Source organism: Arvicanthis niloticus, chromosome 2 (genome assembly GCF_011762505.2).
Source record: "Arvicanthis niloticus isolate mArvNil1 chromosome 2, mArvNil1.pat.X, whole genome shotgun sequence".
NCBI lineage: Eukaryota > Metazoa > Chordata > Mammalia > Rodentia > Muridae > Arvicanthis > Arvicanthis niloticus.
Window position 1 is genome coordinate 76,599,597 of NC_047659.1, and position 13,931 is coordinate 76,613,527.

A 13,931-nucleotide genomic window follows, 5' to 3' on the forward strand; every position below is an offset into this window, starting at 1 on the left:
AGAAGCCCCTCCGTCTCTTCTGCTCTCTGATGCTATTCAGCAAAGAGGGCAGACATCTACTTTTATCTCTGGTTCTCGGGAAGCTTATTCTGTACCCAACATAGTTTGCCAGCCAAAAAAAAAAAAAAAAAAAAAAAAAGAAAAAAAAAAAAAGAAAAAAAAAGCTTCCTATGCTGTCTGTCTAATACTAAATCACTAAAAAGATTTGATTAAAAAAAAAAAAAAGTCCTGAACTTCTGTTGAGCATTAAAGGAGTCCCCTTCATTGGTAGGCATTTTCAGGCATAAAACACACAACTACACAGAAGAGCAGACCCCACACTCTTGGGCTATGTCCTTAGAACTTTGATAGTCACATAAACAGCAGAGAGGTGGCCATTGTCATGTGTGCATGAGCTAAGAAAATCTTCCTACATTTCCCTCTGTGTAAGTTACAGAGGTTCTATGTGTCCTGTCTCCCATCACAGTCCCCTTTCTGGGTCCAGCATTTATTATTATTATTTTTATTAATTTTATTTACATTTTGGACAGCATTTATTATTTTTGGTCCGGCATTTTTAGGTCTCATGTGATGGGGATCCACTTCCTCCTTCGATACTAGAAGCTATTATTCAAAACTCTTGATGGCCCCAAGTTCCTAATTCCATAATCAAGCTTGTTGATTCAAGAATCCATCTTTTGGGTTTAGAGCTTGGCATTCAAGAATCCATCTTTTGGGTTTAGAGAGGGGTCCCTTTTCTATGGACAGGAAAGGCCAGAGACTTAGAAGTGAACGGGTCTTTATGAACAGGTCTCAGGACTCCAAGGCTGAAAGAGGCTTTGTGTAATTAAATAAGGAAATCTTTAGTCTCAGAAATGTGATCGTAATATGAAAAGAATGAAGGTGATGCTTCAGGCCCACCTGAGTTAGGGGTGAAGGATCAAAGGGAGCCATCTTCCCTAGCAGTCTCTGTGGAGTGAACAGACGAGCAGTGACCTTCTTTGGCAGATGAGCGTGCATCCACCAAAAAGGAGACAGCTGGGAATGTAAACCTCAAGGGTGGCACAATAGCAATAAAGGGTGAATAGGAGTGTCCTAATAGGAGTGGACTCGGGGTTCTTGGGCTTTGTATTAGCAGGGGAAGGTAGACCCATAGGCCAAACTAAGCTGTCTTCATTAGAAGCTGCGCCAGTCAGCCTTGCATCACTATAACTACCCAAGAGAATCTATTTATCATCCAAGAAATGGTTTTTTTCCTTTTATGTTTTGACCTGGAGATTTGGAAGCATCAGAATATAGCCAATTGCATTGGTCCTGTGGTAACACATCAGAAGAGGTGTCTTCATGGCCTGGGGTAAAAGAGAGAAAGAGACTGATGTTCCATCACTCCTTTTATGTAGGAGGAGCTTAGTCAAGCAGGCCCAGGTGCAATGCTGGCATATGTGCCGCTGATACTTCCTCCCTGAGCTAACGTAGAATCTGCCAGCACAGCTAGAGACTGCTGCTGCTGGACCAGGGAATGGAGGGAGCCATTGAGAAAAAGACAGCACCATATCTGGATACTTGAGAGCCAATGAGATGCTGGCGGAGGGGGGTGGGGTATAAAGGTTTGCCCAGTTCCTGTAATAAAAGAGTCTGCTTTTGCCACTTACCCAACTCCTAGAATCTGTGTCATTGACTCTGCACCTTCTTACTTCCACTCCCGAGGGTCTTGGTCAGGGTCCCAAGCAATACTTTTAAAGGCATATCTCCAGTGATGTGAATATAACGCCTCCCCAGCTAGGCCTCACCTCTTAAAGACTCTATCACTTATCAATAGTACCATGGGCTGGGGGAACAGTTCAGATCTAAACTACAGCAGAAAGCCTTGTCTAAGGTCAGGAATCCATAAAAGCATCCACTGTCTTCATATCCAGCTATAGGTAACTTTGTATAGGTTGAGTCTTCTAGAAAGATAGTCCTGAGTTGTGATTTATTTGAAGATAGTGACTTGATGATTAAAACCTAACTCAAGGAGGAACAAAGCACACTGTTTGCCTTGATCTATCAGACAACCAAAGGGCAATGGATGGAGCGCTTCCCGAGAGCTATGGATGAGCACTGTCCAAGCTCTCAGTGCCACAAAGAGAGCAAGAGACATCGAGGCCACTTTCCTTATTTCAATATATAACAATACTGAAGCCCAGATTGGTCAACTGATGTGTCAAAAATCACACAGCTGATGAAGCACACTGTCTGTAATTCAGAGCTGGGCAGTGGGTAGTACATGGACATGGCTTTAAACCTGTGATTGGTTCTTAACTGATCCTTCACAGCCGCTCGGCCTCAGGTACCTTAGCATCTCCTGCCTTCTGTCCCATTAGCACAGAAGAGAATGGAATCACACCCCAATTTCAATGCTGTTTTTAATTTTTTAAAAATTCATATGTATGTGTGTGTATGTATTGTGTGACTGTGTATGCCCCAGGTATGCAGGTGCCCAATGAAGTCCGAAGAGGGCATTGGTTCCTCTAGAGCTGGGGTTCTAGGTGGTTGTGAGCTACTTGATGTGGGTGCTTGGAATTGAACCTGGGTTCTCTGGAAGAGCACCAGTCACTCCTAACCCCTGAGTTCTCTCTCCAGCTCCTCGAAGTTGTCTTAAAGCTTTCTAACTTAATCTGAAATAACTAGATACTCAGTAAGTAAGGAGGAGAGGGTATATAACCTTTAGGAGGTAGGGCTTAGCTGAAGGAAGTAGGTTGCTGACAGCAGGTCCTTGGGGTATCTAATCTCTAGTCTCCATTTCCTTAAAACGTGGGCCAGACTCTGAAACCTTGAGCTAGATTCAGTTTTCTTTCTTCAGGCTGCTCCCTCAGGCATTTGGTCACAGTGGCATGATGGTAACTAATGCAGTGGGCAGGGAGAGGCTTTCTCCAGCTTTTTTCCTCTTCTCTTCCCATGCAGTAGCCCTCCTGTAGATCCAGTGACTAGTGACGTTCCTAAGTTCCTAAGAGCATGCTTTGGCCAAACATCAAGAGCTCTGCTAGTTTTCACGGGCAGGGTTCAGGGACAATCAAGGGCAAAGAGCCTTGTGTCAGTATGGCACAGTGATTCTGCCTTCAAGGATCCTGAGAGCTTCACAACACATGATCAACAGTAACTGGTCTGGACCGTCCCCTCCAATGCCTTACCCGCCTGGCCAGATGAAGCTCAGGACAGATTCAAAATTTATTTGGAGAAATATGAGCAATGTGATATATTGTGACTCCAGGCACTGTGGTGGCTATAAACATGCCTGATACGTTGGCATGGTTTATTATTAAAGGTTTCAGAGGGGACTCTTCTGTTTTTAAGGGGGAAAGAGAAACACAAGCTTGTCAAACCCACTTACTTGTCTCCCTTACTAGACCAATGACAGGACTAGAAAAAGCTCCCCCAATTGAGTCAGCTTCCTTATGAGAAGAACATACAGCGAGGGTAGATATTTGCATTTTCATTAGAGTTGGAAGGACATCCCTACAGTTCACATCAATCAGAGGATGGAAAGCATGTGGGTGTCAGTGTCAGACAGCAATAGGTTTTAACCCTTTCTGCCATTAAGAGCTGTTCACTTGGCCCCTGGGTCCAGGGATTCCACAACTGGGGATTCAAACGTCTGCAGGTGGAATGTATTCAAAAAGAAAACGGAATCTGTACTGAGCACACACAGACATTTCTTATAATTATTTCCCAAACAAGGCAGATGACAGTTATTCACACAGTGTCTGAGTTATATCCTTCTAAATAACCTGGAGGTGACATTGGAGCATATGTGTGGGGCACATTAACAAATGAGGCCCATGAGGAACTTGAGTACTGAGTATTGAGGGTTTTTGCTGCCTTCTGAGGGGTCTTGAACCTGTCTCCTGTGGACATCAAAGGGTGACTGTTAGAAATTGGACAAGTTTCTTTAGTTTTCCAAACTTGTTTCCTAACTGAGTACTTGGGGCTAATGATAGCAATATCATAGGAGGATTGATGCATTATTAGGAGAAATCATGTCTACACAGCACTTACATCACTGTGCATTCAATGGGAACTCAGTAGATGGCAAGTATTATTATTATTGTTGTTATTATTATTATTAAATACTGTTAATTCTTCTGTGAAGAGTCTAGCGGGAAAAGTGCTCCAACCCCGATATCTTTTTAAGAATCCTTACTCTCTCGACAGCAGGAGAGTTGTAGGATATTTTCATTCCACTTGGCATAGACCCATTATGGCTGCTAGCAAAATTGGATTGGTCATTAGGTGTCGAGTCCAATTTCTTTATAGATTCAAGAGGTAAAATATAATCAAAGCTTCCCAAAATGCACTGCAGAAATCCCAAGATGTCAGCAATAACCTTTCCTATGATGTAAATGCCACGAGGCTGGCCCTGGCAGCATTAAGAACACCAGCTCCCAATTATCCCCTGGCAGACTTTTGGAGAACTTCCTCTTATTTGCAAGACAAAAGGTAATCACAGTTATCTTGCTAAATCACTGTTTTTCCCATTGATTTTCACATTATCATAACACAGGGACCTCTGCAAGGTCTTGAGTTAAGCGTCACCATCTTCACTGCATGTTGTTGGCTACTTTCTCCATTTGTGGAGACCAGAATCTTCTGTGCACTTGGCAGAGAAGGAAACCTTGACAATGGAGAGATGCTTTTCAGCATGTTCTGGTTTGATGGTCTGCCCTCAGGTTGGTTCATGCTTCACTCCTTATGCCTATGAAGCACACCCATTTTTTGATGGGTTTGCCCTGGCCAGTGTAATTGCCAACTCCTAACTACAACAAAGTGTTCACGTGTCCCACAATGCTTTTAAATGGCTTTATCAAGCTGAGGTGTAAGGGCTAAGGCAACTTTTTACTTGTCACCCATCGGAAGATTTGTCTTGATCATATAAAGCGTTCTCTCTGAAGCCCAGCGCTATTGTGGGTTCTCAGAATCAGCTTCCAGCCAGGGGCCCAGTGGCTCCTGAGACTTGTCATCAAACAAAAGCAAAGTTTGCTTGGGATTCTGAGATGGGACATCAAGGCTGTGTCTTAAACTGACTTAACAGAGCAGACAGAGATGTGGGCTCAGAAAGCTGAAAAAAAGACATAGACTATAGGACCAACAAAGCAGAAGAACTATCTGGATAATAATTAACATTGTCAAGTAATTTAATGTGCTGGCACAATGACAAGCAGTCTACTGATTATCAACTGACAAGTCTACAGTGTTTGCTGGTACAAAGACTTGTGCTAATGATTTTTCAGGAACCAACCTTATCACCACCACAATATGGAGACTCTGAGTCTCAGAACTGCTTCCTAGATTCCTTTGGTTGGTGGGAGCTAGAGGGTCAAGTTTAGGGACCCTCATAAAGGGAAATGAGACAATGAGACTGAAGTTGATGGCAGTCAAAACAGAAAGGATAAGAGTGGCCTTTTCCAGAGGTCAATTTCCTAGGAGGGGTATATAATTGTTAAGATGGGGCGTTTTATAGATCTCTGGAAGGAAATTCTCTTCCTCCTATGGGGCAGTGCCAACGTCATGTGCATTATCAGAACACTGTGACCTTGGAAACTGTAATATGAATGGTGACATGGGAAAGCATTTATAATGGCAGAGATGTACGTCCACATGAGATTTTTCCCATCCTTTTAGATATGGACCTTTGGGAATGTGACTTGGGTGGTCTTAGAGCTGCTGACATTTTCTAGAAATGCAGGGCTTCTTGAATGTATCCATCAAGGTTCTCTGATGGCAATGACAAATTTATATTCCTGAGACCTGAGCATTGATCAAAAGTATATGTTTTAAATTATGTTAAGAAGACATATGAGTGGCAAATGAAACTGTGGAAAGGTGCTTAACATTGTATCATTATAGGAATGCAAAAAAAAAAAAAAATCATTATGAGACCTACTCAAACTCTTTAGGATACCTATTTTCAAGAGACCAGAAACAAGTATCGGTGAGATGTGAAGAAATAAAAAAAATTCACTGTTGGAGATAATGAAAAATGGTACACCATTGCAGAAAACAATATGTCAGTAGAAAACAGAATTCCGTTTGACTCAGTACTTCTCCTCATGGGTAGATACTATGAGGGGGAGTAATGAAAGCAAGTACTGAAAGAGATATTTTTATACCCATGTGAGTATTGTCACAAGTTACTGTGACCCAAAGGTGAAGACAACTCAAGTCCTTACACATTGGCAGACAAAATGATTCAGTGTGGTATGTACAGCCTTAAAATTTAGGAAGGGCCTTCTGATGCACGTTACATGGACAAATCTTGAAGTTTATGCTAAGTGAAGTATACCAGTCATATATAGACAAAGATTACTTAATAGATATAGGTAGAGTGTTGGCTTCCAGGACTGTGAGGGAAGACAAGGGAGTTGTCTTTTAATGAGTACAGAAGATCATGTTGGTAAGATGAAGAAATAGTTGCACAAAAATGTGAAAGTGTCTAATATTGCCAAACTGTGTCCTTTAAGATGGTTAATATGCTGAGTGCTGAGGGGTGGAGAGATGGCTCAGTGGTTGAGAGCATGCTCTTTTGGAAGATGAGGGCTCCATTCCCAGTACCAACATAGCAACTCACAAATGTATATAACTTAAGCTTCTGGGGGACTGGACAACCTCTTCTGTAAAAGGACATTGTACCTGTCTCAGAGGTTCATCACACAGATTGTGTAACACACAAGCAATGCCCAGTTCAGCACAACACTCAATAACATCAACTCTTGCATACTTAGGCGGGACTTCCTTTTTACCAGGAAGTAGCTTATTGTTCATATTTATTTATTTTGTACCAGCAGAAACTTAAAGCTACTTCCTAAAGTTCCAAAGCCAGACAGTGGTTGAGGTGGGATTTCTGGTCAAGCCACTTAGCTGACCCACAGCCTATGTTCTTGGCCACCAGGACACACAGGCCCTTCACACAGGGCTCTTTGATACTTTATGACATTTAAGTTAAGGTTCATGTTTGAAAATGGAGAAGACCACCCGTGAGTGGAGAATGGATTAACCCTTTCAGGGGTGATAGCAGAAAAGGAAATATGCTAGGGTTTCACACAGGTTCTACAGGAACCTGTCCCTCAAGACCAAGGTTTGGCTGTGGATCATGAGTGAAGTGTGAGAAAAGACTCCAGCACAGCTTGTCTCTAAATTCCCAAATCCTTGCTCTGGGTCCCCTGTTGGAAGTTAGTGGCGAGAGCAAACCTAAAGATGGTAGGTGAGACTTACCGGCCGGGGCAGACTGTATTGGTACATTTCTGGTCGGTAGGTGGGCACCCATTGCACTCCAGCCCTGGGCCGTGTCATGGTCCCCGGAGCACTGGTCACCACCTCTGAGTATGGCAGGTGCTGAGTGGAGCCATAGGCCTCCTGGTGCCGGCTTTGGCCTGCATGGCCAGCAGATGCCAGGCTGAAGGCTTCCTCCAGAAGCATGTGCATCTGCTGCCGGACTTCGTCGATGGAAGGCTGCGAGCTCAGTGTGGAGGTCTCTGAGTGGCCCTTCACCTGCCGTGCCCTGCTGTAGCCCCGGGGCTCATGGACTCTGTCCACATTGGTTTCTTCTATGATCTCAGGCTCAGTCTGTGGGATCAAACAGAGCGATTTGTTGATGAAGTGCTTTCCTGTATCCTAAAATATTCACTGGGACTGATGAGTCAAGGAGCCTGTGCTAACTTAAGTCATATTCAATGTGCTCTGTCTAGGAATTCCCACGGCAGGAGCTGTCGGCTAGGTTTTACAGGAGACGTTGTAGTCTTCAGGTCTCCAATGCTATACCAGTGTGGGAAGACTTGCTAATTAGCATAATAATGAGAAATGGCTTTCACTGATTAAATTAATGGCATTCTCAAAATCTCTGATGCCGTTGGGTATAAGAATCTGGAGCACTGTGTAGCCTATACCCCAAAGGATGGCAAGTCGCTACAAATGAGCCTGGGTCCAGCCATTGGTTAGGGAATTGTTGGTTTCCTGATTCTATTTATAACGGGGGGGGGGGGCAACACAATTTTCCTTCTACATATGATCTACAAGCATAATGTGATGTGAATGAACATCTCTGAATGGAGCCCAGTGTCCTGTTTCCATGAGCGTGCCAGTAGATTCACATGTCTGCTTAAGCTTGGGATCTGTAGTCCTAGAACATTCTCTTTCACCTGCCTCTGTTATTCAGGGATTAGCTACAGAACTGAGCGGGGTAGATAACTGAATCCCATTAGCTCCCAGAGAAGTCTACATGGACTGTCAGCTTAGGTTGCCTATCCACGAAGGGATGTTTAGTAAATTGTGTATCATGTTCTGTGGAATGCCTGTGGGTGCTTATTCTTTACCAGTTCTAAGGCACACTGTCACACTGGCCATGCACAAATCTCAGAATGAAAAAAGCAGGAGACGAGGGATGGCTCAGGTGATACAGTAACTGTTATGGCAAGAGACAGATCTAAGGTGCACAGAGAAGCTAAAAACTAGGGCATTAAAGATGTCCCAGCCTGGAAAGCTGCTTTATTTCCACTTCAACATATGTAAAAGGATGACATACTGTTTGTCAGAGGGTTCAACAAGGAATTGGTGAATGGCTCTTTGAAGATTTAGACCAGTAGGGCAGGGTACAGACATGATGAAGGTAGTCAGTCTCCAGCATCAACCCACTCACTACCACTACCGCTGTTAGCTATGCAGATGCTCGTGAATTTGAATTACTGTGTATATGAGGCACTTGAATGCATAAAGTAAACACTGTAGGAAGGTATCAGTGGGGAATTCACTCATATAGGCAAGTTTTGCTTGCAAAGATCACAGAAGTCAGAGCTGTGATACATTCATGTTTGTGCTGGATTGTTCTATGGCAACTTGACACAAGCTAGAGTCATCAGAGAGAAGGGAACCTCAATTAAGAAAATGCTTCTATAAGATCAGGCTATAGATAAACCTATAGAGTATTTTCTTAACTAGTGATTGATGCAGGAGGGCCAAGCCCACTGTGTGTGGTGCCATCCCTGGGCTGGTGGTTATGGGTTCTATAAGACAGCAGGCTGAGTAAGCCATGATGATCAAGTCAGTAAGCAGCACTCCTTCATGGCCTCTGCCTCAGCTCCTGTCTTCAGGTTCCTGACTTCCTTAGTGGTGGACTTCAAATATGGAAGTGTAAGCCTTTCCTCTCCAACTTGCTTTGGGTCATGGGTGTTTTATCATAGCAATAGTAATTTAACGAAGATGGTGTTGTAAAAGCACTTTTACTTTTTGTTAGTATTAACTTAGCAGGAAAAAGAAGTTGGGCATCTCTTCTACTCTTGCTGCTGAGTTAGATTTTTTTTTGTATGTAGTTCAAGATCAAAATTAGGCTCTCCATGTACCTGAAGACTAGGTTTATTAGCAAATAACTATAGTAAGCAACTTCAAGTATTAATTTTTTATTTTAACATATGCAAAGACAGGTCATGGGATAGAACATAAAATTATTCCTTTATACAAGAACACATCATGCCACTGAGGCAGTTTTAGAGAAGGGGCTTTTGATTATTGTCTGGTAAGTGGGTTTTCTAAAAGCTAGCAAACTCAACTGTTAAGATTTTGCTTGGAGATATCTTTTAGATAATGAATCCGACTTCTAGAAGATCATTTCTATATAAAGCAGAGAACATTTGGAATTGAAGTTCAAAGCCTAAGGGTCTTTAATTCAAGCTCCATTGTAAAGGAGAGGAATTTGAGGCCAGAGCAGTCAAACAATTTTCTCGAAGTTGTCTGGAGGCGGGTGTGTTGTTCTGGGCATACCCCTCTGTGCTCCTGGCTCATCAATGCTGGTTGCTACCCACACGTGTAAGGAGGGATATTTACATCTTCAATTTTCCTAAGATATAATGGATATTTGGTGCCAGATTATTCCCAGGTGGGAGATTAATGTCACCAAGGTGAGCTGAGTTATGATTTTGCCACTTTTCATTGCTGTTATATGCATCTGTAGTCAGAAAAGTAAATATATTGTGTGAATCATAGTTGTGTGTTAGGTAGGGCAAGAGTGCATGTCTTAGTAACCTGCCTTACTCTCCCTCTCCTCCTTAAGATCCTTGGGGTGGGGCTGTGCAATATGGGTGGGTGGGTGGGCAGGACATTTCTCTGAATTAGGTTAGTGAGGTGCTACCTTTGCTACAGGAAAGTAGATACAGTCCCTGCCCTGACTTCCTCCAGTGATGAACAGTGCTGTGAAGTGTAAGGCAAATAAACCCCTTTCTTCCCAAGTTGCTTTGCTCATGGCGTTCCGCCACAGCAACAGAAACCCCAACTAAGACACTGTCTCTTGAATTCCAACTGTCCTAGGAAGGGCCACATCCCTCCTAACACAACAGTCCTTTGAGTCATCTGATATCCACCTAGGAAGGGAAACACCTTCCAAGCCCTTTGCCTGCAGAATGGGGCCATGTTTGTCCTTGTTTTAAAGGGACCAATACTGCTTTCAGCCTTAGTTGCTTTTTAGGTTGTGTTAAGAATACAGCAATTAATAAAATTGAGACCTGCCCCTAAAGGACGGTCCTATAGGAGAAAGAAATAACAAGAGTAATAGTGTAAGCTGACAGTGATGAGAAGCTCACAAGCCAGGCACCATTCCCAGAACTCTGTATATACACTGACTCTGTTTACTCTTACAACAACCTCCTGTAATATTAACGCATATGATTATTTTTACTGTACATTTGAGAAAGCTAAGGCACTGGAAAGTCGAAGCCCTCATCTACTGTACACACACAAACAGATCTTTTACCATCCCATAGGTGTGTGCTCTGACAAAAGCAGGGATAGACTTCTGAGACAAGGACAGAGATAGGATAATTACTAAGATGATCTCGGAGACCACGAGGATGTAACTATCAGTATAGAAACGCAAGTGCTTCACAGTAAATCTGGCAATAAGCAGTTAACCGTTACCAATTGCTCCTCAGGGGTTCTGAACTCCTCTGGGGTTCAGTCTGTATTATGCCTTCATAGCCCTTGGTGCAGAGCTATATGTCTAAAGCCATTGATCGACTGGTAAGTGAAAGAAATCCATATAGTGGGCATTCACATTTGCTTGAGGACCTGTGATATGCTTACCCTGTGAGGAGTGTACCGCGTGTGTTGCCTTGCTTAGCCTCTCAGGTACATATAAAAGATGTGTTCACTTTCAGATGAGGGGTTCCATGACCACTGGCTTAGCTGGCCCTTGCCCTTTCGCTTCCCTTATGTTCACTTATGATGTCTTATGCGAATATATACAAAAGTAACACCTCCCTACATTGACTGACGGTGAGCTTGAGTGCCAAGTCTGTCTGGGGCCATATACGGGATAGAGAATGTATTTTTAAGCCTATTTAACCTGCAAGTTAGCGTATTCACTTCTCAACTTCTTAGAGAAAAATATTGGGAAGGTTTTTGTGTGTGTGTATGGGTTAATCAAGATATGTTTCAATAGAAATTCTGAAAGGAGAAAAAACAATGAAGCAATGACTGCTTATAATAATAACAAAAAAATAGAACACACAGATAAGCCAAACAAATAGAAGTAAACTCATCATAATCTGCCAGAATGACTACAGCTAACATTGTGACCTTTGTGTATGTCCTTCCAGATGTTTCTATGCATATAAAAGAGGTTACAGATCACCTTTGTGTATGTCCTTCCAGATGTTTCTATGCATATAAAAGAGGTTACAGATCGTAAATGCTGGAGCATTTCCAACATACTGCCCCTGCCTAACACCTCTTACCCCTGACGCCAGACAGAACAGATAATGACGTACTGCCCATGACAGCCTGCCCTTCTAAGGGGGGGGGCATACTCTGATACCAAAGCCTCTGGCTTTTGTAATAGAGAACAAGGAGTGGGGGCAGCAAACTTGAGAGAGGGAGGGTGTGGATTGCAGGGTTTTTAAAGTAGGCTTTTTCTAGAGAGGAACAACAGTAGCTGTGAGGTGTGCAGGAGAGAACGGGGAGAACTTAAGAAGAACCACATCTTAGTCAGGGGTTCTCTTGCTATGATGAATATCATGACCAGAAGCAAATTGTGGTGGAAAGGGCTTGTTTGGCTTACACTTCACATTACAATTCACCATCAAAGGAAGTCAGGTCAGGCCTTCAAGACAGGAACCTGGAGAGAGGACCCAAAGCAGAGAAGGAAGAACAGACACTTACTGGTTGTGTACCGTGGATTGTGCTCACCACACACAGTGAGTGGGATTGCCCACACCAAGCACCAATTCAGAAAATGCTAGACAGGCTGCTCAACGGCCCAGTCTCATGGAGACACTTTCTCAGTTGAGAGTCCCTTTCCCCAGATGACTAGCTTGTGCTAATTTGACATAAAACTAACCAACGCGTAACCTCTGAGTATGATGTCACGTGGATGAAAAATATGAATAGAGGATTAGAGATGTCTACAAATTATTGCTGTTAGCATAGTTCTTTGGTTTAGATACTCTTTCAGAATATACTCTCTGTATTATGACTTTATAAACAGAAAACAAGCGTACATGTATATGTAAATGGATACAAATATGTAAAGTTTTTGAAAGTTTATTTAACTTTTGTTTATGTGTATGTGTGTGCATCTGTGTGAGGATATGCCACATGCATGCAGGTGCCCTCAGAGGCCAGAAGAGGGTGTTGGAACCTCTGGAAATAGAATTCAGGTGGTTGTAAGTTAATCTGATGTGGGTACTGGAAGGATAGCAAGTGCTCTTAACTGCTGAGCCATCTCTCCAGGCCCCATGTAAGACTTTAAAAAAACCACACATTTATGTGTCTTTATATTATCATATATAAGTACTATATATAATATTATATGTCAATAAATATTCACTCACAAGAAATAATTTTAAAGAATTTCATAACTATATTATATGGAGTTTTAAGATTATAGTTACTATACTCTGTGATCTGATATCTCACTACATATAGCAAGCTGTAAGATATACTCTTGTGATTAAACTTGTATACAGCCATGAATTTACCCCGAGGTTAAAGTCACACAAGTGGAATTGTTGGTATAGAGAATATGCATATATTTAACATTTGGAGTAGTTATAAAATTTCTTATGGTAGATCACAACCCATAGAGAAATCAAAACCATTCTTTCTCACAGGGGGCCCTGGTTTGGATGTTGTGGTGCCTCACACAGGACAAGCACCTACAGTTCTATCACATTGTTTTCTTTCTTTAAAAGAACTTTTTATATTTGCTTACTTTATTGTTTTATGTGTTGAAGTATTTTGCCTACGTGTGTGTGTATGTCTGTGTGTGTATGTCTGTGCATGTGTGTATGTGCGTGTATGTGTGTGCATGTCTGTGTGTATGTGTGTGTATGTCTGTGTGTATGTGTGTGTGTATGTGCGTGTATGTGTGTGTATGTCTGTGTGTATGTGTGTGTGTATGTGCGTGTATGTGTGTATGTCTCTGTGTGTGTATGTCTGTGTGTGTATGTCTGTGTGTGTATGTCTGTGTGTGTGTATGTGCGTGTGTGTTTATGTCTGTGTGTGTATGTGTGTGTATGTCTCTGTGTGTGTGTATATGTGTATGTGTGTGTATATGTATGTGTGTGTATGTGTGTATGTGTGTGTATGTCTGTGTGTGTAAGTGTGTGTGTATGTGTGTGTGAGTGTGTATGTCTCTGTGTGTATGTGTGTGTATGTGTGAGTGTGTGTGTGTGAGTATGTGTACTGTATTCATACCTGCAGAGGCTGGAAGGAGTTGGATCCCCTGGAACCTGAGTTACAGACAGTTGTGATTGCCATGCGGGTTCTGGGAATTGGACGTGGGTCCTCTTAAAGAGCAGAACGTATTCCTTATTACTGAGTCAATTTTTGAGCTCTACCTGTTATTTTCCAAACAGCAAGCCAGCTTCATGCACCAAGACTGCCTACACAGTGGGTAAAAATTCATGTGACCTCAGTTTCTTTCTGAAACCCCA

General features: G+C 42.5%; 1 protein-coding gene across 4 annotated transcripts in view; it reads right to left on the bottom strand.

Moving 5' to 3' along the window:
• The window catches only part of Kiaa1549l (KIAA1549 like), a 279,869-nt gene that overhangs the window by 16,368 nt on the left and 249,570 nt on the right, over window positions 1–13,931 (bottom strand). For all 4 annotated transcript variants that reach the window (XM_076929361.1, XM_034495033.2, XM_076929363.1 and 1 more), the window contains exon 17: window positions 7,228–7,578. In XM_076929361.1, the coding sequence (XP_076785476.1) occupies window positions 7,228–7,578 (351 nt within the window). The remainder of the gene's footprint in view (window positions 1–7,227; window positions 7,579–13,931) is intronic.